General features: G+C 48.0%; 1 protein-coding gene across 2 annotated transcripts in view; it reads left to right on the top strand.

Annotated features, from left to right (window-relative positions):
- The window catches only part of DPYSL2 (dihydropyrimidinase like 2), a 124,761-nt gene that overhangs the window by 75,096 nt on the left and 22,477 nt on the right, over positions 1-27,188 (top strand). For both annotated transcript variants that reach the window (XM_032332371.1, XM_032332372.1), the window contains exons 4-7: positions 21,594-21,758; positions 24,133-24,194; positions 24,680-24,760; positions 25,329-25,397. In XM_032332371.1, the coding sequence (XP_032188262.1) occupies positions 21,594-21,758; positions 24,133-24,194; positions 24,680-24,760; positions 25,329-25,397 (377 nt within the window). The remainder of the gene's footprint in view (positions 1-21,593; positions 21,759-24,132; positions 24,195-24,679; positions 24,761-25,328; positions 25,398-27,188) is intronic.

The raw sequence follows: 27,188 nt of genomic DNA, 5'->3' as shown, positions 1-27,188 counted from the left end.
AAAGCTGATAAAAAGGAAATAGATTCTCTTCTTTAGGGGGACAGAAAGTTTTTATTCAATGATATTCCTGTTGCCTTTGGCTGGAGTGAACAGGCATATGACTTTCATGTCTCCGTTCTGAGAGTCAGATGATCCCAAGACCGTGTTCTGCGCAACGTTTGTTTCTATGACATAAAGCCCCAATTTCCATTGTCTCCTTGCCAGGTAAAGGTGGCCTCTAGCCATTAGGTTTTCCATCCGTGGGAGTGCCAGAAAATGCCATTTTCCTGATTCTGTTCCCTCCTCATGGATAGACTTGACCCTTGCCTTTTTTCATTCTCTTTGTCCTGAAGGCAGTTTGCATAAAAACCTGCCTGTCCATTCTGCTTGTTCTGAGGAATTTCATCCAGAAGAGATGCTGAGTGGCAAGGTCTCATTGGTTCAGGCTTCCTTCCTTCCTTCTTGCCTTCATTATTTATATGTCAGTTTGCACAAACTATATCAACTCTCTAAATGTGTGTGTGTGTGTTTGTGTGTGTGTGTAGTTTATGGGCCATAAAACTTAGTCTTTTCAAGTGTACAATTCAGTGGTTTTCAGGATATTCATAGAATTGTGCAACCAACACTACCATCTGATGTCAGAACATTCTCGCCACCCCCAAAAGAAACTCCATACCAATTACCAGCTCCCCCCAACCCACAGCTTATGCCAGACAATTGGTTCTCTGGTTCTGTGGATTGGGATATTTCGCATAAACAGAATCACATACCATGTGGCTTTTTGTGTCTGGCTTCTTGTGTTTAGCAGAATGTTTTCAAGGTCGTCCTGTCGTAGTGTGAATCAGCCCTTCATTCTTTTTTTTTTTTCCCCCCCATCATTCTTTTTTATGGCTGAGGAATGGTGTGTTGTAGAGATAGACTGTGTTTTGCTTATCCATCGACTGGTTGATGGCATTTGGGTTGTTTCTACTCTGCGGCTGTTGTGAATGATATAATGTTCATTGGTGGATAGAATTTGTGTCTGCACATATGTTTTCATTTGTCTCGGGTCTCTATCCAAGAGAGGGAGTGCTGGGGTTTATGCTAATTCTATCTTTAACTTTCCAAGGACCTGCCAAACTTTGCCAGTGGCACCATTTTCCTTTCCCACCGGCAGTGTAGGAAGCCTCCAATTTCTCCATACCCTTGCCAACACTTGTTATTGTCTGTTGTTTTGATCACAGCCATCCGGGGAGTGGGGGTGGGGAGGGGGGGATGGGAGTATGTCATTGTGGTTTGACTCTCGGGTTTTATTTTGAGGCCAGTCTGCTTGTTCGCTGGCTCTTAGTCACACTTACCTTGATCCATGATGTGAGAGCTTGGTTTTGAGTATGCTTTCCTAGCCCTGCATGCAGGCATCTGATGTGACAAGGACAGGGGTGTTCATCTCTGTGGGACAGAAGACCTGAAATCAGGCCTACTCCAGGAAGCCAGGGTTCACTGTCCTGGTTGGCTGCCATATCTGTCTCTGCCCCCTCTAGACTGGTTCTTGTCTCACCCCATGGCCCAGAGTGAGTCCCATTTTTGCTGCCCTTTGGGACTATCCTTCATTCTGCTTTACAGTGGGGTGGGCAGGTCATTGCCCTGTGCCAGGGAGGGAACTTGGTAGAAGCTCTTTAGCCTGCCAGGGAACTCCTGGCTGAGTACCAGAAATCTCCTGGGCCAGTCCATCATTCCTGCCTCAGATGGGCACCTCCTGCCTGCCGCCCCCAATGCCATAGGTCAGATAATTACCTTCTGCACTGATAGTTACAGAGCCTTTACACACAGCTGCTCTCTCCTGGTACCCTCCTTTCCACACTGTAAGATGCACAGGGTGGAAAACGTCCTCCTGCTTCCCAGGAGGAAATCGCAGAACAGAGAGGTTAAGTGACTTGCCCAAGGCCACCCAGCTAATACAAGGCCAGATGCAGACTCAGGTCCTTGTCATCTGGTGGCATGTTGCTGGGCCTCTGTCACCAGGCGAGGGGACATCAGGCACGTGAACGTGGTTTCAGGATGTGCGCTGGATTTCAGGTGGCGTCATCATTTGCTTTCTGGGTGTTTCTGGTGTAATGGAGATGAGCACCTGCCGCATCCGAGAACTGATGGTGTTGTGTTGGGCGGCTGAGGCTGCATTCATGTGGGCCGCTGGAGGGTGATAACGAGGATGTGGTCACTTCAACAAAGTTAATTAGTTCTGTGGTTTCCCCTAAGAAAACCCTGTTCATTCATCTGTTCAGCTGATGTTTGTTACGCCACATGGTAGGTACCCGTCTAGGCTTTAGAGCTGCAGCTATGGTCCCTGTTCTCCAGAAATTTGCAGGCTACTGGGGAGACCAACTAAAGCTTACCCTATAACACGGTAATCCCCACACTAAGATTCAGGGGCAACTGAGAAGAAATCTTTAAAATCTGCCTGAGAGGGTCAGGGAAGACTTCTGCCAAAGCTTGAAGGTGGGTCAGGGCTTCACCCTAGAGTCCTCAGATTGTGGGGTGGACGGCAGGAGTAGGCGTCCAGCCAGATGAGAGGCTTGCATAAATGGATTGAGGCATGTGGGATCTGGTAAATAAGAGTCTGGCATGCTTTAGAATTTACAAGTCAATCAGTATTTTAGGGTATTAAAAAAAAAAAAAATGAGAAAGAAGCATTTTGAGCCTAACAGGCATAGGAAGAGTCTAGAAGGAAGGGGAGTGGGGAGCGGAGGCTGGTGGGGAAGGGTACACTGTAGAGAGCATCCTGTTGGTTGTTGCCTCTCATCTCTGTGGTCAAAGGAGAGCCCCCGCCACCTGTTTGGTTTTTTTTTTTCCCTGCCCCTCTCCAGGTTCTGATCCCTTCGATCCTGGCCTGTCACAGGCAATGTTAAGACACCCCAGGTTCTAGAGAGTCGGTTCCTGGAGGGCAGAACCAGGGCATTGACAGGAAATCCCCTTTGTGCAAGGACGGCCTTAGACGCAGGGCAGGTCCTTGGGCGGTGTGATGGTGATGGAGGGGCAGGTTCTGGATTTGCCCAGATGGTGTTTGAGTTCTGCCTTCACTGCATACCAGTTGGGCAAGTTCTCCTCATTGCCTTGAGCCAGTTTGCTATTTCTTCCTTTCTTCCTTTTTAATTAATTTGTTTTGAAATGGCCCGCATGCATACGTAACTGAAAGTTTATTTTTTTGATCAGCATACAGCTCAGTGGCATTGCGTAGGTTCCCGCTGTGGTGCAACTGTCACCACCGTCCATCTCCAGACCTTTTTTATCTTCCCAGCATGAAACTATATCCCTGTTAAACACTAACTCCATGGTCCCCTTCCCCATAGCCCCCAACAACTGCTATGCTACTTTCTGTCTCTATGAATTTGACTATGAATTGTGGAATCGTATTTGTCATTTTTTGTGACTGGCTTATTGCACTCAGCATAATGTCTTTGAGGTCTGTCCATCTTGGTGCATTTGAAGGTGGGGTGATACTCCATTGTATGGATATGCCATATTTTTCAATCTACTCATCTGCCGACGGGCATCCGTTGGGTTATTTCCACCTTTGGGCTATTGTGAGCAGATAATCTGTTGCAGTCCTTTTAATCCTTTGGGGATATATACCCAGAAGTGCAGGTGCTGAGTCATACGGCAATTCTTAGCCACATTTCTCTGGTATGTAATATGAGGTTTCAAGGTTACTGTGCATCTTAAATTTGATAGATTACACAAACTGCTGAACATACACTTGGCACGTGATAAATGTTAATCCCTTCCTTTCCGAAGGACCCCTTCCAAACTCCTGAAAAATGTACCCTCTAAAACGAAAGGACTTTAAATTCTTTTGATGAAAAATACCTCTTCAAAGACACCTGGCTGGCTTAGTTGATAGAGCATGTGAATCTTGATCTCGGGGTTGTGAGTTCGAGCCCCACGTTGGGCATAGAGTTTACTTAAACAATAAATAAATAAAAATTAATGTTCTTTGCTGTTCTCATGCATTAAAAAAAAAAAATACTTCCTCAGGGTAGTGCCTGGTCCCTTCTAAGTGAAGAGAATGGAACATAATAATTTGATGCCTCTGGGTTTTTATTAGGATCTATGTTAAAGCACTGTCCTGCCCTCAGAGAATTGGGCTTTTAACAAGTCCCACAAATGTTCTCTAGCTGTTGGGAATATTGATCTCCATTTCATCATTTTCCTGCCTCCTCCCTTCCTGTCCCTCTTAATGCTGTTAGCGTATCTGATTAGGGGTGCCACCCTCCTGCAGTTAAGCTCATGTTTCAAGTCTCCCTGCTACTTGGAGACCAAATGACCAAGATCCTCACTGTTGTATGATAGAGACAGGTGCTGAAGGAAATTCTGTAATCACACTTCTCCCAGAGCAGTTTGTTTTGATTGAATAGAAGTTTTTTTTGGCAATTTTATGGAGTTAGGAGTTAGGAGTCAGGTGGCCAGATTTGGATAGTGAGGTGTCATTGCATCTTGAAAATTATGCCAGGGAGGAAGTGAAAGCCAGTCACATCTGAAGGCCAAGTGGACAGCTTCCCTCTGGATAGTCTCAGAAGGTGTCTCTCAGGAGGGGAAATGGGCCCAGCTGGGGAAAGGGGAGGTTAATGTATACGTGAGAGAATGTATCTCCCTCCTCTGGAGAGAGTCAGAGGAAGCACAGAGCTGGGAAATCAGCTGCTGGCTGCCCGCTGGGCTCCGTGGCCACTGTGCTTTGGTACTCTTTCTCTGCAGGACCCAGGAAAAGTCTGACATCTGACCATCTCCATTCTAATCCTCTCCCTGTCAAGTCATATTTTTCTAGGAAATATTAGCATTGTCTTCATTTGGTCTTTTTTATTATCCAGTATCTTATTTGTTTCTCAGAGGCATTTGTTCATTTTGTAAAGTGTGTAGGAGCTGCTCTCTTCTCTTTGCTTTGAACTTTAATTTTGCATCAGGTCTCTGGGCCATGATGCTTGGGCAGGAGTTCTAGTGCTGACCTAGACATACTTCAGTGTCTGCCTCCCTGCTGAGTAAGAGATCAGAATGCCAATTATTATCTTTGTTACTTACATCATTTCTGGAAGTCCTAGCCAATGTAATAAGACAAGAAAAACAAGCAGGAAAAATATTAGAAAGGAAAACTAAAATGATTGTTATTTGTTAGATGGTCTTAAATATTCAAAAGAATTGACGGAAGAAAATACTGGATTTAAGATGAAAGTTTATTAAGATGACCAGTTTAAAAATATGTATTCAAAATTAACAGCTTTCTCTTATGCCAGAAATAACCAATTGAAAAATATAATTTAAAAATCTTATTCACAATAGCTGTGCAAAATAGAAAATAACTGGAAATTTTAAGAATACATTCTTATATTAAGAGAGAGGAATTAATTAAAAAAATACTATGTTAATGAATAGAAAGACCTAATACTATAAAGAAGCAAGTTCTTTAGGGATTAATCTATAAATTCAGTGTGATTCCAAGCAAAACCTCAAAAGTTATTTTTGTTTTTTGACTCTTGACTGAATGATTCTAAGGTTCAGGTGAAAGAATCATCAGACAGAAAAAGCCAAGAAAATATTTTAAAAGAAAATAATGAAATGAGTAGGAAGCCATGTGTAACGGGATATTTAAAAAACCATTAAAATTGTCATAATTAAAGTGATATGGCATTAGCTCCAGAAGAGACGTCTATATTGATGAGAAGAAGTAGAAAATTGCGTAAGTGGAACTGTGTCTGAGTGTTTAGTGTTTGAAATAAAGGACATTTCAAGCTCATGGTGAAATGATGGCGCATTATGCTGGCATAGTTAGCCATTTGAAAAACAAAGAAAGATAAATTCCTTACCTTATATCCTATATCCAAATACCTTTTAGATGGGTTAAGTTAAATTTATTTATTTTTTATTTTTTTATTTTTTTAAAGATTTTATTTATTTATTTGACAGACAGAGATCACTAGTAGGCAGAGAGGCAGGCAGAGAGAGAGAGAGGAGGAAGCAGGCTCCCTGTTGAGCACAGAGCCCGATGCGGGACTTGATACCAGGACCCTGAGATCATGACCCGAGCCGAAGGCAGCGGCTTAACCCACTGAGCCACCCAGGCGCCCCAGATGGGTTAAGTTAAATTTAAACAACAAAGTCAAAAGAGAATGAGAAGAGAATACAGATGAAGTGTCCTATAATTTAGATATTTTATCAGAGGTAGAATCAGAAAAGACAGAGACACTTGACAACATAGAAATGAAAGACATCGGGGCGCCTCGGTGGCTCAGTCACGGGGCATGTGCCTTCAGCTCAGGTCATGATATCAGGGTCCTGGGATCAAGTCCCATATCAGGCTCCCTGCTCAGCTGGAAGCCTGCTTCTCCCTCTCCCACTCCCCCTGCTTGTGTTCCCTCTCTTGTTGTGTCTCTCTCTGTCAAATAAATAAATAAAATCTTAAAAAAAAAAAAAGAAATGAAAGACATTGTCAGAGTAAAAGAAATAAAAGGAATACCAAAAGTAGGAAATTAGATTTGCAAAATATGATAAGGGATTGATGCATTTAAAATACGAAATCTTACCACTTCAATAAAAAGGTGAACACTAAGAAAAACTAAAGGATATGAGCATGGTATTCACAAAAGAAGAAATAATTCTACCATTAAACTTATGAAAAAATAGTCAACTGAATGAGTAATACAAATTATACATAAATACAAATTAAAATAACAATGAGCTAAATTTTTATCTCCTAAGTGTTCAAATACTGAAAAGAATTGTAATTCCTTGTTAATGTGAAATGGGCACTCTGAAACTGTTGCTAGGTGCTCACGTTGGTATGGCCTTTAGAAGGGCAGTAAGACAAGTATCTAACAAGAGCCTTGACAATGTATAAGCAGAAGGTATTCATACAGTGTGACTCTGAATTACCTATGTGCAACATTTCCCTCTAAGGATGTTCATTGTGACATTGATGATGAGAAAAAATTAAAAACAAGCTAAATGAGCAAAATAGCTGATTGGTTAAGTAAATGATGGCCATCTGTCGGAAAAGGTAGTATGTGGTCATTAAAAACCATCATGGAAAATACATATTAATATGAACATGTTCATAGTATATTGATAGAAGAAGGCAGACCGTGACCAATATGTCCAATTTCATACAATGTTTTTTAAAAAGAACTTTAGTGAAATAGAATTTACATATTGTAAAATTAAGATACCACTTCTGTAAAGAATATGTAAGTGGGTGTGTAAGTGGGTAGGAAAAGAGATTAGGTAGAGTACATCAGTATGTATTTTCTTTGGATGATGGACTAACAGAGAAATTTGGGTTTTTCCTAAATTCTCTTGTTTTCCAGGTTTTTAGCATTTAAATACTTTTTCACTTAAAGGAATTTTATAAAAAGAGAAGTTTCCTTGGAACTCTTCTTTGCATCTGCGTATTATCTCTTACCCCTGCCGTTCATGGGAAGGAAGAGAACATAATGTGAGGAAGTGTTTGAATTTTATGTACAGGCAGTGGCTAGTGTTTGTGAACTTTCAGCTACCCACAGAGTTGTGAGGTTTAATGAAAGGCTCCCTGCGGGCGCCTGGGCAGCTCAGTCACTTGAGCATCTGACTCTTGATTTGGGCTTAAGTCGCGATCTCAGGGTCGTGAGATCCAGCCCTGTGTCCGGCTTCACTCTGTGGAGTTTGCTTGGGATTCTCTCTCTCCCTCTTCCTCTGTCCCTCCCCCACCACCCTGGTCGGGTGCATACATGCATACATGCTCTCTCTCTCTCTCTCTGTCTCTTCTCTTAAAAAAAAAAAAAAAAAAAGACTCCCTGAACAACTGGTTCCCTTATCAGGCTTGAGCCTCATTGTCCAGATACATTGGCTGTTATTCAGAGTCTTATTAATCAACTATGGTAAAAAGACCCATTGAACGGTTAGCCCTCAGCCTGAGATGGAGAGCACATGATGGTACAATGACCATGGTTCAGACTCCAGAGATGTTATGCTATGTTTTTGAATTTGGTCCAGGTTCCTTGGAGGAAAACACCCGTCAATTATGTTGGCTCTAGATAGGGCCCAGTCAACATATGACATCACCAGCCCTTCCTTCCCTGCCCAACTTTCTTTGGAGGGGATGCAAGAAGGACAGTTGTGCAACATTGGAATAAACAGAATAGGTACCAGGCTCCTCACGCTTTTGTTTCTGGGTTGAGCTCCAATCTAAGAGCTGATCTGTTCTTTTCCAGATACAAGGAGACTGTCACAGCAGCGGGTGGATTAGCAGCTCCTTAGCTAATTAGAGTCCTGTGTACATGTCAGTTCTTATTTGAACTAGGTGCTCTTGTCTTTTTTTGTATTATTTGGTGTGTGTCCATGAAAGATGTCCTGAAATATGGTGGGTGTGAACACCACATCTTTTATTTCACTCTTTTTTTTTTTTTCTAAAGATTTAATTTATTTATTTGACAGACAGCGATCACAAGTAGGCAGAGAGGCAGGCAGAGAGAGAGAGAGAGAGAAGAGGAAGCAGGCTCTCCACGGAGCGGACAGCCCGATGCGGGGCTCGATCCTAGGACCCTGGGATCATGACCTGAGCCGAAGGCAGAGGCTTTAACCCACTGAGCCACCCAGGCGCCCCTGCCACATCTTCTATTTCAGACCCTATTTCTGCACAAAGATGACTGCAATCAGGGTTTGTCTGATGAGCTACTTAAATAGGAATGTAAACACGGCCATGTTTCTTTAATTTGCTTCCTGTTTTTTCCTGTTGTTGACCTTCACCTTGGGTCTTTGGCTGTAGCACTCGACACAGTACTACCCATTATTATGTATGTGAGTATTTGGATTTCTGTTGGGCTCTAATTAGGAAGTCACAGGTCCTCGAATTTATAGTTGGATTCCCTTTCCAACGAGGGACCATCAGGAAGGAAAACGGAGACAAACCCACTCTGCACGTGAAAGCCTTGCAGTAGGACTTTTATTTTTTTCATGATGTTCCACACAGCCCTGTAATCTCTTATTTTTGGCAAGCCATCCCTGAATCTGTGGTCCGGTAGCCCTGGGCAACCAAAAGCTGAGACAAACAGAGGAAGTGTCATTACTCACAAGTTTCCGCGGCCACCTCATCTGGGCCTGGCGCTGCCAGCTGCTGCCCCTCTCTGGAGCTGGAGCTCCTCGGCGCAGAGTCGGACCAGGCCCCCCACGCAGACCCTGCATGTTGTTGTGCCCTGACCCCCGAGGGTTCCTGTTGCTTCTTACCTTCCTGCACCCTTTCTGTAATTTGTTTGCAGTCTGGATTTTATTTTATGGCAGACTTTGTGGTGGAAACAGGGAAGTCTCTGTATCCTTAAAGCAGCCCAAAGGCCCCAGGAGGTAGAGGGAACTTACCTCCTTCCCCACAGCCCCTGTCACGCTCACACAGGCATGCACACACACACCCATGCGCACACACACACATGCGCACGGACATACTCTTGCATCATCATGCCGGCATCCAGGATATTGTGTGTTGTAAACAGAGCCCATGGAAGCGGGTGTGCTCAGGAAATCTGCAGACCCTCAAGCAGCGTTTGCTAGGAACTCTTAGGAAGCTCACTTCCAGCGAGGTCCTCTCTTACCCCAAGGGGACCCAGCAAAACTAGATCCTGGATCCCAGCCTGTGGTGCCCGTATCCCTGGAGGTATTTGAAAATATGGATCGTTTCAGTGTTTTAAAAGCTGGCTGGAGACTTAACTGAAGTGATGTCTCCAGGGTAGACCCAGGTTTCTTTGCTTGTGATTGGAATTACAGGGACTCTGTTAATGGCTTGTGTTTTCTGTTCTGATTGGGTCGTTTTTCTTGCATTTGACTCATAATAAAATGGGATGAATTTATTCATTCCTAATACATTCCATTTGATAGGAAGATTGTTTCCATCCTAGTATCCAGGGTTTAGGGAAGAGTTGAGGAGGGAGGTTCCCTGGGAGGTGAAAAGTCTACACTTAATGTTGCTTAAAAGAGGGTCTCTGATTCTTCCTGCGCTCGCATTTACTGTGTTTGGTTTTATAGCCAGTGCCTACTTGCTGCATCAACAGGACAGATTTGTTTTGCTTGTCTTGGTCTTACTCTGTTTTATGCGAAAGACTTAAAGTTCCATGCCTTTCTTGTGGCCTGGGAGCCAGGCCTCCTCCTTTCAGTAAGACCTTTATCCTGTCCCTTCCCATATCCTGTTACTCCTCCTGGGGTTTCTACCTGAGCCTACCCAGCGGAGCCATTCCCCTGCCCCCTGGTCCACCAGCAGCACTGGCCAATACCCTGGCCTCCTAGATTCTCCACCCCCAAGATGCCTTAGGCCCTGGGCCCTTTGTGTGATACCTCTCAGTAAAATGGAGCACTTAGGGAAGGCTGACTTCGTGCCAGGAATTGGTTCAAGCAGCCTTTTATCCTCAAGACAATCCCATTTTGCTTTTAAGTTAACAAATGCTTATGTAAGACCTTTTGCGCAAGTAGTGTCCTAAGCCTTTTATAATTGCCATTTCATAACAATCTTGTGAGTGGGTGCCATTAAAATGTCCATTTTACAGGCAAGGAAACTGAGGCCCAGAGAGGGAAAAGGTTGCCAGGGTTATGCAGGTCATGGATGGATGATAGAGCTGGGGTGCCAGCTCAGGCAGTCTGACTACAGAGTTCATGCTTTTAACCCCTCCTAGGAAGAAGCCACTCTTGCTGTTCTTACTTTGCAGATGGGGAAACTGAGGCACTTTTTTTTTTTGTAAGTAGCTTGTCTAAGGTCCTAGAACCTAGTTGGTGGCAGGGCTGGGGATTCAACCCACTTCCTGTGGGTTGTTTTTTTTTTTTTTTTTTACTTTTTTTTTTTTTTTCTTTTTTAAAGATTTTATTTATTTGAGAGAGAGACCATGAGCAGGCAGAGGGAGAAGCCTCCCTGCTGAGCAGGGAGCCCGATGTGGGGCTTGATCCCAGGACCCTGTGATCCCGACCTGAGCCTAAGGCAGAGGCTTAACCGACTGAGCCACCCAGGCACCCCTGCCTGTGAGCTTTTATCACATCGTGTTTCCAGCACGTTCGGCACGGACACTTAGAGCATCAGAGACTGTTTCCACATGACACTATTTCCCGGTTCTCCGGCATTTCCTTCACGAGCGAGAGCCCAGCTTTGCAGATGGTGATGCTGAGGCCCAGGGGGTCTGAGCAGGGCGTTTGAGAGCCAGCACACTGCAGGGCCTGTGAAGCCCGGTAGGGAGGAGTCACTCCCCAGGATATAATGATTCTCCGAGGAATTCCAGGCTCAAAATGCTAGCCTGAAGCCAACTTGTGGTTCTTCCACCGGTGCATGGATAGGAGATGCCATAAACCTGGCTTTTCTTCAGACTCCAAATGCCTGTCTAATTACAGGAAACAGAACCCTCTCCGGCTGTTAGCCAATGATTTCAACATCTCTTGGAGATATGCTCGATGGATCTGAAGTTTGAAGCTTTGCACTCTAATGAAGTTGGCTGGGATTTTCGCCTTTGGATCTCCTCGCCTTCTCCCCAGGCCATGATTTCATCATCGTGCTTTGGGGATGGCACTTCCTCTTGAGTCTGTCTTCCTGTGAACATACATGTAGCTGAGACAAAGCTCAGCCTCCTTGGGCACCTGGGCCCTCTCCAGCTCACATACTGGATGCTTGGCAAGGCAGCCTTACTTGGGAGCCGTCTTTGGGCTCCTTCGACAAAGCTGGGAGAGGGGTTGAGGGGCTACCAGAGCTAAGATGGTGGACATGGCCATTTAATCAGGTTCTTGTTAAATAGTCAGTAAGTCCTTTGTACAGCTGGTTGGTCTGGTCTCTCGTGTATTACTCCGTTCCCGATTTGGTCTTGGAAGGTGGCCATGTATCAAACAGAGAAGTCGGCATAGCCCAGTGAAAAGAGCTTTGTTTCTACCCCCTTAAATAGTAAGCAAGTAAAACGAAAATACCAGCATCGGCTGGGGTGACATCCTGACATCTTGCTGGTGGCAGCCTGAAGGGGTGATGCTTTTGGAATGCAGCATGGTCATCTGTATTAAGAACCCTGGTTCATCCTAGCTCTAGGACCTTCTCCAGAGAAAAGCACCTAGAAGAGGGGAGAGGTATTTGCGTGAATGTGTTCCCGAGAATGTTATGTAACACAGGAAAACTGGAAGCCGTGTACAGGGTCAGCAGATGGGGACAGTTTAGAAAGTTACAGGACATTCCTCCCAAAACAGCTTTTAGAAAAAATGGAATTACGAAGACTGTATAAGGTAACATGGTATTAAGGAAAAAGTAAGTGTGTCCTGTCGTTACTCCCATATAAAATAGATGCAAAAGACAGATCTGGAAGATGATTGAGAGAAAGATTCATGGCTGCTATGAGGATGGTGGGATTATAGGAGTATTTTCTCATATATATAGATTATAGGTAGTATTTTCTCATATATATGTATATATATATGAAAGGATTTATAATGGCAACAGCGTATAGCGTTTGGCTTCAGACCTAGGGTTAATTCTGGTATTGCTTATCTCATGTATCTTTAGCGACTCTTGGAACTTCCCTGGGACGCCGATTTCCTCATCGGTAAAAAGACAGAACAGTTTCTAAGCATCCTGGATCTGAACCTCATTCTTGCCACCGATTCCTCTTCGTGGAGAATCTGCCAGACTGGCCTCGGTCAGTAAGACAGACTCCCGAGCGCTCAGGAGCCTCCCTGCGCACCCGCAGTTGAAGGCCTTTGAGCCTCCTTGGTGGTTAAACAGTGCACCTACGATTTATTCTCACCGTTCTTGGTTTGGTGGGACCTTTCCCGTGGGCACTGCGCAGCCCAGGCACATCCTTTCTGAGTGAATCGAGAGCAGACTACCAAGTCCTACCCCAGAGGCTGGTGTTGAAGTGAACCCTTCCCGGGGAAGTGACTTGCTTCTCTCGCTCCCCAGGCCCCCTGGTCAACTTCTGCTGGGCCCTTCCCTGGGAAGACGGCGCCCATGCAGCCTGCAGATGGGCTCCCAGACTCTCCTGGTCTCCCCACGTGTGCCCTTGCCCAGTCAGGGAGAGGAATTCTGCCCATGGTGCGGTTTGTCACTCTGAAAGGATTTACACATTATAAATGGCCCTTCATCGCCACACACAGCTTTCATTAGCCTGGCCTTTGATCTTGCGGGCCATGTGCTCGCTAAGCCCATGTGCAGCCTTTGCCAAGCCTCAGAGAAAAGGGTCTTACGAGGTGCGGACATTTTGACAAGCTTTTTGTCTGACATCCCAAATTGACTGTCACCGGCTCGCCTTGGCCATTTCCTCCTCTGTCCACTCGGTGAAGGTCATTAGCTGCTCACGTAAGTGAACCTGCAGTTGTTTTCGACGGTGGGAGACAGCCCAGGTTTGAAGAGTTGAGGTGAGTGGTATTCCTAGAAACGGCAAGAAGGGTGCGGTTCGGAAAGGCTGTAATGCAAGGGGGGGTTGGACTCCTGCTCTGTGGGTTTGTGTCTCCTTGACTGCGGGCAAGTCTCCCGGCCACGGTTCCTTTGTGACGCCAGCATCAGAAATGTTTCTGCCTCGCTAGTGTAAGCATCCCCGTGGGTTAAAGGCCTGTGCTAGCACTTTGTGAATCGCTGAAAAGCAGTACCCACGTGAGGCAGATACTCTTGCCATCAGATCAATGCAGACAGTGGTATGAAGTTCCAACATGGGTCCATGGTCCCATTCCTGTTGAGAAGTGCTTCTGGAGGGGTCGATATATTTCTCTATTGGGGGCAGCTCTGCTAATGTCGGTGTTCAGTTGTGAACATGGTGGAAAGCTCAGGTTGTCTTTCTAGGATCGTCTTTAGATTGAGAAATAACGCTGGGTTGGGAAGCTGGGTCTTCTCTGCCCTTCTCCCCACCTCTTTTTTCCCACCTTCAGCCTCCAGCTCTAGCTCCCAAACTCGCAGTCAACTTCCAGCAGCCTGGAAGGAATGGCACTCTCATTCTGGCGGGCGCAGGCCACAAGAAGGGAAATGGGTGGGCAGGAGGTGTGGACTTCAGGGGGGAAGCCCCCACCCCCAGCTTCTAGATGGGCGGCTCCCTTCATGCGGCAGAAGCCAGCCCCAGCAGGTGTTCTAGCCTGTGGGGCTCCCCTGCTTCCAGCTGCGGATCCCGGGATTTGCCCAGTCCCCATATCCATCATCTGTCGAATGCTGAGCCCAAGACACACAGCAGAAGACTGCAGGAAGCAGAGGACGGAGGAGGAGGGCGATCAGGAGGGAGGAAAGAGAGGACATGGCCGGGGGCAAGGAGAACAGAAAAGAGACAAGAGCAAGAAATAAGGGCCCCGTGCAGGCCAGCTAGAGGAAAGGGCCTGCGAATCTGCTGCTCAGCTCTCCGCCGCAGGACCTTCGGAATAAATGACAGACATGTAAGTGGGATTTAATGAAGTCAGACAGAGCTCCCGGGGAGATCAGCATTGAAGACAGTGGGGACCAAAGAGGGGCCAGGGGACAGTTACTCCGAGAAGCAGAGGCAGACATGCGGAGTGCTGTCCGGAAGCTGGGGCGGGCGTGGGCCGCAGGGTGCTGCGGGCAGCCGTGCCAAGGCTGCAGAGCGTGGTGGTGGTCCCCAGGGGAGGGAAGAATCGAGAGTTTGTTGGGGGGGTGTCCGTGCAGTAGAGCCAAGGGTGCAGTGGGCCGAGAGTGAGTGACAAAGTGGGACATCCACAGCACTCGGCTCTTTGCAGAGTGTGGTGGGAAGGGCAGGGTGGGGGATGTGCGGGGGCCTGAGGACCGAGCAGAATCCCTTCTTCCCTGGACTCTTGAATGTCTTTTTTTGCTGTTGTTGTTCCCAGACTAGATTTTCAACATTTTAGGGGTATGGTTTGTATCTTCTACCTCTTTGTTTTGCTCCAAAGCTCACTAATCACCAGGACACTTCGGAGGTTGTTTGCTTGTTTTATAAATACATTTCACTGGGTCGCGCTTCAGCTCTTACTCCCTCCAGATTCTGGCTTAATGATTCTAGCAGTGATCACTGGATGCGGAGCAGTTTCTCCTGGCTCAGCTTGCTTGGTAGGATGGAACTTGTTTAGCTTTTGCTGCAAGATTCCATTAAACAAAGTCTGGCAAAGAGAGAAATAAGGGGATTACCCAGGTGCCTCCAAGGTCGAGCAGTTAGGAGCCCGAGTTAATATTCCTGGACTTGCTACGCTAATTATACAGTTTTCTGCTTATTGAATTAATTGAGCTACATGCTGTAGTTATAAAATATAAAGGGATAAGTCTCCATTTCACGTCTCAGTGACCCATCCCTCCCCCCCTCTTTTAAGAGTAGAGGCTCTGGAGTCAGACTTTCTGGGCTCACATTCCACCTCAGCCAGTCAGCAGTGGTAACAGCTATGGCCACGTTACTGACCACTTTCCAGAGTTCTCCCCAGGGCCTTGCTTGGCCGTGGCACTGGGGGTATCAATGTTGCAGGTCTTTTCTATGCATCTCTGCATTTTAAGTCATACGAGGGGGTTACTTAACCCCCCTGTGCGCAGCTTCTCCTCTCCAGCTGAACAGTGGGGCCCCACACTGGCTGTAGCCTTAGCAGGCCGAAGTCGGGATGAAATGAGATAATCCACGAAAGACGCATGACATCGCAGCAGATGTAGGAAGTGTTCGATAAGAATAATTGTTACTGTTCCTCCCGTTGTGAAGTGTGTAAATTACACTTCTGTTAAAGGTAGTCACTGCGGTGGGTCCCCTTGCCAGCATTCAGGAGGGCAGGGGTGTAACACCCAGAGAGTCTGTGTGGCAGATGGCCGGGGAAGCTGTGTGCTCTGAGAGCTTTCCTAGGGAGTGCTAGGGAGCCTTGGACCGGAGTGTTCAATCACAGAGCCTCATGGCTGGGCCTTTTGGAGGAAGAGGTTCCTCCATGCTCCGTTTCTAGAGTCGGCCAGGGACCTTTCTTGCCAGAGGCATGTGTGACCTTTGGTCTGTCCTCTGCTTATTGAGCACCTTCTGTATGCCAGTCCTCCCTCCCACTTGATGCTCTGGGGGACCCAGGGAAGAGGATGTGCTCCTATCAGAATAGCACTTCATTGTTAACTAATACTGCCTTACCGAGCACTCACAAAGGTGCTATGAGATGTGCGTGTCACTGGTTTGTAGAGGAGAAATCAGGCACAAACATTTGAGGTATTTCCAGATCTTCAGAATAATGCTTTGCTGAAGAAGCAGTATATTGATGTAAGGCAAGTAGGTAGCCCCATAACCGTGTGCTTTGGAGGCACCCAAACTACCTCTCAGAGGGGTTTATGTTTGGCAGTTTCCTTATAAAGGAGTGTAACTGTCTCCCTTCTGGTGTTTCTTTTTTTTCCCTTCTTTCTGGTGTTTCTTGAGCACGGCTCTGTAGCTGGCATCCTTCTAAGGAGTTCCCAGGCTAGCTCATTTCCACCTCGTCGGAACCCCGTGGCTTAGGTACTAGTGCTAGCTCCATTTCCTCCCTTACCGCTTCTCCAGGAGCCCCCGATGTCCCGAGGACAGGTGCTTTTTCTTCACTTCCTGCTTTTTTCCAGAACAAAATCATGTTACTCTAACTGGCAGGCGGGGGGGCTCCTGAAGGCTCTTATCTCTCCACGAAAAAAAGCTATTCTCTGCTGATTAGGTCTCCCAGCATTTTGCTGAGTAAGTAGGTGGCAGCTCGATGCCCCACAGATGATCCGTCATCTCCCTGATGATTTGCTTTTAATTCAACGCTGCTGATTCTATCTAGGATGGGAACAGGAGAGGCAGACGCACAGATGGCTAAGTGCAGGGACTAGAGAGAGAGGGAGGGAGGATCCTGGAGTGGGAGGCAGGAGATGGGCAGTTCTGATAGATTCAGTGCCACGGGGAGTGCGAAGTGGTACGTGTACTAAATGGAGCTTCTAGAACTTCTGCCCTCCGTGCATCCATGTGTGAGGCTTCAGAGAGGCTGTGGCCAGTGGGGGACCCAGCAGTTCTGTCTGCCTCTTTCTCCCACTCCACCTGCTTCTCTCCAGGAAACTTTTGGGATGGAGTCCCTGCTCAGCCACTTCAATTCCTGAGCAGGGACCACGATGATGACTTTTTTGGCACCTCTGTGTCTTCAGTTATGCTGGGTCCCTTGAGAGCTGGTCATAGACACCACCTGCTGGCCTTTTAAATACTTGGGGTCTTGGATTGTGTCAAGGAGGGGGTCCTGGTGGAGGACCTCCACTGGGTGGAGGGTCCAAGGATCTCTCACAACTGCCTGTGAAACGGTAGTTACCTCCAAGTTTAAAGTTAAAGACATAGGGGGCGCCTGGGTGGCTCAGTGGGTTAAGCCTCTGCCTTCAGCTCAGGTCATGATTTCAGAGTCCTGGGATCGAGTCCTGCATTGGGCTCTCTGCTCAGCGGGGAGCCTGCGACCCCACCCCCTCTCTCTGCCTACTTGTGATCTCTCTCTGTCAAATAAATAAAATCTTTAAAAAAAGAAACAACAACAACAAAGAAAACATAGGGTCTTCTGCATCCTGCAAACTTCAGAGGAGTTCTCTCTTTGAATTTTCAAGGAAGAGCTTATATATTTTGCATTCAGCACCTTGTCAATATCCTCTAAATATAAAAATAGGATACAGGACGCCTGGGTGGCTCAGTTGGTTATGCAGCTGCCTTCGGCTCAGGTCATCATCCCAGCGTCCTGGGATCGACTCCCACATCGGGCTCCTTGCTCGGCAGGGAACCTGCTTCTCCCTCTGCCTCTGCCTCTGCCTGCCTCTTGGCCTACTTGTGATCTTTCTTTCTCTTTCTCTCTCTCTCTGACAAATAAATAAATAAAATCTTCAAAAAAAAAATAGGGTACTACAAGCACTCAGGGCAATAAAGAAGAATGGAGGGCTGACGCCTGCGCCAGCGTGGATGGACCTCGAGAACGTGATGTCGAGCAAAAGAAACCACACCCTGACGAGTGCATGCTCTGTGATTCCGTTTACATGAATGTCCAACTGGGGCAAATCTACAGAGACAGGGTGAATGAGTGGTTGCCTGGGGCTGGGAGCAGCAGGCTTAGGAGGGAATGGGGAAGGACGGCAGATGGGTATGGGGTTTCTTTCTTGGGCGGTGTTCCACAATTAGATTGTGACGATGGTTGCACAATTCTCTGACTCGCCTAAAAACCGTTGACTCGTACAGTTTAAATGGGCGAATCATGTAGTATCCATTCGTGTCCATTCAGCTGTTTAAAAAACTGGGGGTCTTTTGACAGTTTTAAGAGAAGTAATAACAGTCCTTTGGAAGTAGCTGGCGTCTTCTAGAGGCAGGACCCTGGTTGTGACTCGTCGATTTGGGCCACTGTCCCGGGGCACGTTCTTGGCTCCCTCCTAGACCAGACTCACGGGCCTACCGCCGAAACCGCAGCATGCTGCCGAGGGCTCATCCCAGGGGAATGAAAACTTGGTGTGTGCCAGACATTTTGCCAGGTGCTTTCATACAGGCTTCCTTTAACCTGCGGCAGCCCTCCGAGTCGGTCGTTTCAGGCCCACATTTTATGCATGAAAAAATAGAGTTCCCAAAGAGTAGACACAGCCAGGCAGAGCCGCAGCCAGACCCAGCTTGCTGACCCCAGGGTCATTCTCTTCCCTGCATGGCAGAGGGCTGGCTTGAGGAGATTTCTCTCACCTCTTACGTGAAGGGGAACGTCAGCAGCAAGGCAGGAGCCAGGCTCCTGCGGGGACAGATAGCTTAGGAAAATCACGAGAGGGAAGGCCTGTGAGTTCTGGACAAATCCTCTGCAGGCTTGTGTCTTCAGTGGGGAATCTCTGCTCCCTCCGGAAGCGAGGATGACATTCTGCCCTGTTCCCTGCAGCAGCTTTTCCCCGGAGAGAGCTCCTATGGGAAGAGAACTGTGGGAAAACACGAGGAAGCTTTTTGCGGCCACGTTACTTGAGTGCTGTCAGTTCTTAGCGGAAGCATGTGAATTTCCCTGGAGCCCTCAGCTTTGTCTGTGTCCTGAGTTTGCACCAGTTTGTCACTCCGGGAGCTATATTTGGACACGGAGGGAAGCCATCATATTACAGCCACAGGGAACCTGATGTGGTTTGTAAATGAAAACGCTGCTGGGTCATTCAACGGGACCCTCGGGGTAAAATGGGCAGGAGTGAATTCAGGTGGTAGGAGAAGGAAATGGGAAGAGATCTGCACTCAGGGATGTTCAGACGGGTTCAAGGCACACAGACCTGCTCCAAGAGAGATGACTACAAATGGGAATTCTCAGCCCAGACCTACAGAATCTGAAACTCTGGGGGTGATGTCCAGGAACCTGTGTTTTCATAAGCTCTCAAGAGAATTCTTAAACACACTCAAGTTTGAGTAGCTTAGCACCAGACGACCTTACATATACTTGAGGTTGAACAGGAAAATCTGACGGAGTTCCTGGAAGGGCACCTCCTTCTGTGCTCGGCCTGATCTTGCCGGGAGGAGTGCGCGCTGGATGGGAGCATTCGTTCATTCATCAGAGACGTTCATCGAGCACTTCCTCTATCCAGGCACTCAGTCCCGGCACAGAGGGAGTTTACATCCTAGTGGGGGAGTCAGATAGCAAACCACGGTTGGGGGGGACAGGGGCAGAAATGACTGTTGATGGGGATGCGATCCTGGGATAGTGATGATGAGGCAAAGATGCCCAAGTAAGAGCCAGGGGACTGGGTTTCCGGAGCAAGAACTGCTGGTGCAAAGACCCAGAGGTGGGAGGGGTCAGGCAGGTCAAGGAATGAAAACAGCTGGGGGCTGATGGCAGTGAGCAGGGCTCGGGGCAGAGAGTACCAGGGTGAGATGAGACCCAGTCCACGGGACGAGTAGAGGGGATTTGAATCTGGATTCTCAAGGTGGTGGACTGCTACCGAAAGACTCATCAGCAGAGTGACAGGATCTGGGGAAAGATTTAAGAAGACCCATCTGGCAGCTTATGCAGAGTGGTGTGGTGGGACAGGCAATGAAGCCGGCAAATGACTAGGGAGATTCTGTGATGGCCACAAAGCCGTATTTTCTCCTCCTCCTCCTCCCCCTTCTCTTCCCCCCACTCCCCCTTTCCTCTTCCGGCATTGCGGGGCATTGCGGGGCATTGTGGGGCACAGTTTAAGAAAATTGGAACTGTTTTGTCAGGGTTTCTCTGTTAGCATTGTACAGATGGAACCCACTCGCATTCCCAGTGCACGTCCTCATTGCTTTCATTAGATAATTCTGTATGTGATAACAATACCAGCGGTGCGCGGACCCATTTAATTACATACACTATTGCTTATTAAGAAAGCATTTCATCAAAAGAAGATTCAGCTTAGAGGCCCACATTTTTGAGATCTATAAAACCAAGCTCAGTGGATTACCGTTTAGCAGCATCTGCAAGATTTGATCCGTTTCAGAAATTCGAGCTCACTAGCATTGCCGGGCTGGCATTTTTTTTTTAGTGGAGAACTGCTTCCCTGGGTGTAGACAATCTAATATTTTATTTAGAAGAATGATTCATTGCTTTTGGTGTGTGAAGTCCTGGGTTTTATATTCTTTGTTGCGTAAATTTGCTTCGACCTTGGACCAGCCTTTTTGCTTTATATTTTAGTGTCTTGGTGTAGAAGATGGGGAGTAGTTGTTCTGGTAAACCGCTTGTCATCAGGGTAACCGGGTAAGAGCTCTCTGAGATTTAGAGATACGGTACCTCTGCAAAGACCTTGTGGCAGAAGGGAGCAGGAACCGAAAGGTAGCCCCTGTGGTTGGAGAACAGAGTGCAAGGTGGAGATAATCCAGAGTGATGTTGCAGATATAGGCAAGGGCCAAGCTGGGCAGAATCTTGCGGCCCTTGCTGGGGACTCGATTCCCTATCTTAAGAGCAAGGGGAGACTGTTGGAGGATTTAAATAAGTGAATGACAGAAAATCAACAGATACGCTGTTTCATCCAGTCCTCCTAAGAAATGTATGTGGCAGTTCATATCCCCATTTGAAACAATCCAGAAACTTAGGGTGCTGGAGATTAAGCCACTTATCCAAGAGCACGTACTGGTAGGCGTTAGAGCCAGAGATCAACTCAGGTCAGCTGGAGTCCGAAGTCCCCTGTCCTCCATCTCCGCCTAACTGAATACCAATATAACAATAACCACCATTTTAAAAGATGCTTTGAGTTCTTAAGATGAAAGATCTCCCTTAAATTACAAAGTGGTATTATGCGGCAGAAATATGAGCAGCGTAGAGAGATTGGATATGCCGGGAACCTTTAAGAGCCCCAGTCTGCATGGCTGTGGTCCAGCATCTTCAAGTTCCTTGCCGTCTGGTGGGGACGTCTCACTGGCAGCTATCAACACACGAAAACGGCTGGCAGCTCTGGCCGGCCATTTGACACTGCCATTGTCCATAAGGAATCATTGTCTGTGAAATGTGTCCGAGGTTCGTGCTTTCAGTTCCTTTGAGCTGGGTGATCAGATCTGGGCAGTGCCTGCATGGTTTCACCAGGGTAATCACTCACACCGTGCCAAGTTTCTGCTTTCTTCCTCTTGGGGAGTCTGCTGTTTTTGGGTTATTCTTATAAGCTGGTTATAGAGATCACCATCTCGATTTTGAACCCAAGGAGCCTTGTTCAAGGTTGCAATGGGAAAACAGCTGCTGACATTGGCCCTCGAGACTTCTGTTGGTGACGACCGGTGTCTCTTCTTTTCTAGTTGACCATGTCGTGCCTGAGCCCGGGACAAGCCTGCTGGCAGCCTTCGACCAGTGGAGGGAATGGGCTGACAGCAAGTCGTGCTGTGACTACTCTCTGCACGTGGATATCACTGAGTGGCATAAGGGCATCCAGGAGGAGATGGAGGCCCTGGTGAAGGACCACGGTAGGTTGTGCTGACCAGTGGGCTCTGGGGAGAGTCCACCTTCGGTGCCTGAGCCGGTGCAGCTCTGTGAAGGATTGCTCTGTGAATCTCGCTAGCAGATCCCTTTTGTGCCTCACCTCCTCATCTGCCAGGAGAGAGGGTTGGGCTGCAGCTAGGGCCCACTGGAGATGACCATACCCAGTGCAGTAGCAGAAGCTTCTGTGGACATGAGAACTTGAGCCTCACCATGGGGACTAGTTCTTATGGAACAGCTGCTCACAGCTTACTGGCTTGAGGGAATTGCACCCAGCCAGGTTGCAGAGTTGAGGCCAAGGATTTGGGCAGTCATGGGGCGGGGGCCCAGGATGCTGAGTGGGGGACTCAGTAAAGCTCTTTGTACAGACCCATAAGAACCAGGATAAGATTTGAGGGTGAGGAGGCTCTGGGACAACCTGAACAGTCTTTCTTTCTTTCTTTTTTAAACAAAGATTTATTTATGTATTTTAGAGGAAGTGAGAGTGGCAGGAGGAGGGGTAGAAGGTGAGAGAGAATGTCAAGCGGCCTCCCCTTGGAGCGCAGAGCCCGATGCAGGGCTTGATCTCATGACCCTGAGATCGTGACCTGAGCCAAAACCAAGACTCAGCCATGTCACTACCTGAGCCACTCAGGTCTCCAAGTTCTTTTTTATTCCATAGGACTATTTTAGGGAGTAGGATTCCAGAGGTTGGGCCCTGGAAGATTCACGGGGAGGCTGGAGGAAAGGGAACTACCTCAAGGTACCTCTGGGACCGTTTTGTCCAAAGGAACCTCGGGAGTTCGGGTGTTATCGCCAAGTCCCATGATCTGCTGGGGCCCTCTGGAGCTTGGCTATAGGCTAGACTCCTGGGGTGACATGTTGACCTCACTGGATCTTAACTGTCAGGGATGCACCTGTTGCTCTCAGGTTCCAAGACTTCTAAGCTCAGAAGTACCATGAGCTGTGAGTAAAATAGCAGGAGGGAAATCTCCAGGCATGGGTATGGCAGGTATCCATAAACGTGGCAGAAAACAACCAGAATGAAAGTCTGGACCTTGGGGAATTAACTTAAACTTTTTAAGTCTCGATTTTAGAAAAATCTCTCACATGAGAGTATTAGACTAGATATCCTAAGATTCTTTCTGGTATGAAGATCCCACCTAAAAGAAAATAGGTCACCCTTGACCTTTCTTATTTTTGAGAATACTGAGGCCCCAGAGGGTTTAACTTTCCATACTGAAAGTAAATTGACTTCAGATCAGCCAGGAGGGTTCCCATAGCAACTGTTGCCTGGCAGGAGAGAAAGGCTGGGATGTCCCGAGCCATTGAACCTGGGGCAGCGTCCAGCACCCCAGGTGGCGTGAATTAAGCTCCAGGACTAGAAGGCTGTCAGTGCAGTGGTTTATGTTTGTGATGGATGTGGGACAGGGATGTCCGGTCTGGTGCCTCGGTGACAAGGACTCTGAAATGCCAGGGTGAGAATTGCGACATGGGCTTATTGGACCCTTTCTTACTTAAAAGGTTTCTAAAAAATCAGCTTGGAGTAGTTGATTTACCAAAGACGAGGCATTTATTACGGATCTTCATCCCCCCGAATCTTCTCATTTGTGTTCTTAAAGTCCTGACAGTTGAGGGCAGCTTTTATTTTTTTAATTTTTTAAATTGTGGTAAAATACAGCATAACCTAAATTTTACCATCTGAGTCACTTTTAAATGTACAGTCCAGTGGGCAATCATTATACTCTCCATCCCCAGAACTTTTAATCTTTCCAAACAGGAACTCCACACCTGTTAAACACAAACCCCAACCCCTCGCCCCTGCCCCCTTCTCTAGCCCCTGGTAAAGCCCAGTTCTCTGTCTCTGTAAGTTTGACATATAAATGGAGTCCTGCATGTCTGTCCTTTAATGACCGGCATATTTTCCTTCGCATCATGTCCTCAGGGTTCATCCATGTGACAGGATTTCCGTCCTGTTGTATGGCTGCATGACATTTCGTGTATCCATTCATCTGTCAGTGGGCACTTCTGCCCTTTGGCTGTTGTGAGTAACAGCGCTGTGTATCTGGTTGGAAATACAAAGCAGGCAACTTCTAGTTTCAATAAACTTAGAGAAGAACTGTCAGGATACTAAAAAGCACTTTTGCACCCCAGTCTTAGTTTTTTTGTTTTTTGTTTTTACCAACTCTTTATGTTTTACCTCATGTGCTTTATCCTTGTTTCTCTGCTCTGTCTCTGTGTGTCTCTCTCTCTGGTCCTTCCTCTCTTTATTTCTCTCTCTATACACATATGGCACTGTATCATATCTTTCTTACTTGCTTCTGGATTATTTGGTTTATGCATTAAAGTCACATTTCTGCCTCTATTTTGTCTATCCACTAGGGGTAAATTCCTTCCTTGTGTACATGGCTTTCAAGGATCGCTTCCAGCTAACTGATTCCCAGGTAAGGAAAGTAGGCTTTCTGCCCAAGCTCACGGGCATTTAGTACATTGGGTCCAATGCTGTTGTCCTGGAAGCTGCCTCCAGTGTATGTCCCTTAGCTTCGTGGGAATGACTAGTGGATGAGGGCCCTGGGGTAACTTTACCTTTAAGGAGGGTATGACCCCAGTGTCCTGGCCACTCCCTAGGACTGGTGTTCCACCAGGCTCTGGAGTAGGCCTTGTCACTCCCTCTTTGGGACAACATGGCCCAGAGGTGTCCTCCATAAGCCTCGCCTACTCCCCGTCCTTTAGGTCATGCCGCCTCTTGATTCCTGAGTGGTCCTGCTCTGCCACGGGGGGCCAGAAGCCTTGACCTTGGGGCTTGTCAAGAGAGCTGGCCTGAGTAGGAGCAGCCGTGGGTGCTGTTTCTGACTCCTGTGACTGGCAGGGGCATGGCTGTGCTTGTAAACGGGGAGACGGAAACCCCTGTCTCTGTTCTCCCCCCCAGATCTATGAAGTCCTGAGCGTGATTCGGGATATCGGTGCGATCGCCCAAGTCCATGCAGAGAACGGTGACATCATTGCCGAGGTACGGCGCTTTCCTCCTCGTGCTGTCTTCGTGACCTGCAGGGCGAGCAGCGGGCTCGGGAAAGGGAAGGCACTCTGTAGGCCAGCTGCAGGGAGGACAAAAGCAGGGTGACCCAGTGCCACTGTCCTAGGGCCCAGGGCTGGCCATCTCACTGGCAGCACGGATGTTGGTGACACGCACCTTCCTGTGTTTTACGGGACTCTCCGCCTGTTCCCTTTCCACAGAGGAGCCATTTGTCCCGGGGCTGGCACGGAGCTGCCTCCGGGGTGGGCAGGATGGGCGGGATGGGTGACCCCACGCAGACGTTTGACACTGGGGCCTAGGGCTGGGCACACATGGGGTTTCAGCATCCCAGAGGAAGAGCTGGACACACTTGGGAGCTCAGGTAGGGTTGGGGACAGTGTAGTGAGCCCTTCTATTCCCGAGGTCCTGGGGTGAGGGCTGAGCGGTTAGCAGGGTCGTTTTTTACATCTTACCTGAGTAACTTTTTGAGTCAAAGATCTCTAGCCATCAGACCCATGTGCAGTCCAGCTCTCACTGATGGCCTGGCTTTCTTTCAACCTTGCAGGAACAGCAGAGGATCCTGGATCTGGGCATCACGGGCCCCGAGGGTCATGTGCTGAGCCGGCCTGAGGAGGTGAACATCTGTTGAATGGGACACGTGACTCAGTATCCCCTGGGGGCTGCCAGAGCCACATAGAACCCACTTCCCATCAAGACTGGGGCTTCTCAGGATCCAAATTTGGGCCCTCTGAGGAGTCACAGGTTACGTGTGTGGGTGTCTACGTAGGCAGTGTGAGGTCCTCGCCTGAGCTGTAGAGGAGAGCCGTGGGGGTTGTTTAGCTGGAGGCTCTCCCTTGTGTCTCTGAGCCACCACGTCCTTTCTTGGGTAGACACAAACAGCTTCTTATTAGCCTCCTGCAATGTGGGTTTCATGGTTCATAACGTGGGGCCTCCAGAATCTCACCATCGCCATGACGTCGTCATGGGGATCTAAAAGCTCTTCTGAATTGCTAAAGGGCATAAGGAGAATTGTCAGTTTTTCCATGGTAGGTCTGGGCGGGATATCAGCAGAGAGGGGCAGACAATCTTCCAGACACTGAGGGATCACAGAGCAGGAGCACACAGGCTGAGAGTCACTGTCTTGGATGGTTAGGCTAGTGAGACAGAAGGGAGGTACTCACATCATACATACTGGGGAGTCTGTTTTTCTAAACTTAGAATATGTGACCTTTTCGGAAATCGGCTGCTTGATGAAAGGCTCCGTGGAGGTCAGGCTTTTGTGGACCTGGTCAGCTCTCAGCAAAGAGAATGCTGGGTGTCTCATGGAAACCAACAGACTCTTCTTACAAGAGAGAAGTGACAGGCAGTGACAGTCCTCAAGGAGCTGGCTGTTGGCTTTAGCAGTAGGATTTTTCCTTATGGCAACAGGTGGAAGGAGATGCTTGATCAGAGGAGTATGAATGGGACCAGTGCCTGCAAAGCACAGAGCTTGAGAACGGGAGGTTCCCTCTGGCCCTGAGAAGGGTGCAGTTTCTGACCTGTGGTGCAGGGGCCACCGGCTCCCCCTAAGAAGAAGATAGATTTGTAGGGGTTTGGAGTCCAAAGGTGCCATCAAGATTGTCCGGGTTGGGGTGGGAGGGCAGGCTATCTATAGCTTTTTCCCTCTGACTTTGGGGAAGAAGTGAGGCTGGAAAAGGAGAAAGAAAGTCAGAAAGAGGCCGGAAAAAGAGAAGGGGGAGGAGGCCGTTGGAATGTCCTGCACACACACAGGATTTGTATTTCCTTGTCCTGCCCTTCTTCCTGCACATGCACATTCACACAGACAGAAACAGACAGACACACACATAGAGACAGAGCCACAGACAGACACACACACCAGGGCACCTTTGGCACCATCTGTGGCCCTCAGGACACCCTCCTCTTGTCAGCTGAAGGACAGAAACCGTGACACTTCCAGTACTGTCTGGTCCCGCTCCAGGCCTTAGGGTTCCTGTCACACCGTCCAACCTTCCACGCACACTAGAAAGCCGAAGGGCTGAGCTGGGGCTGGCACATGGGTGAGGGAGGTTGAAAGCGACTCTTGTGGCCCCTGTGCATGCTGTCGCTGGGGCTGGTGGACAGGAACTTGGGGAGGAGCTGATCGGAGAGAGAGGGCGATAATCCCCGTCGCTGATGCTCAGAGTACCCAAGGCTGGCTTTGTACACTAGTGTGTACATGTAACATATATACACACACGTGTACACATGTATACACGCATACTGGGAATGCTTGTCCTTGCATGTTTGCACGCATGCACCTGTGTGTGCTTGTGCACACAAACACACACTCGGGAGCCCCAGCTCACTATAAAGCCGGTGGGCCCCTGTAACCAGTGATGACACCTGGCTCAGAGAGTGTGCTCTCCCCTTTGTCCAGCTGTCCTAG

This window comes from Mustela erminea, chromosome 2, assembly GCF_009829155.1.
Source record: "Mustela erminea isolate mMusErm1 chromosome 2, mMusErm1.Pri, whole genome shotgun sequence".
NCBI classification, from domain to species: Eukaryota; Metazoa; Chordata; class Mammalia; order Carnivora; family Mustelidae; genus Mustela; species Mustela erminea.
This window is presented reverse-complemented; position numbering and strand designations above follow the sequence as displayed.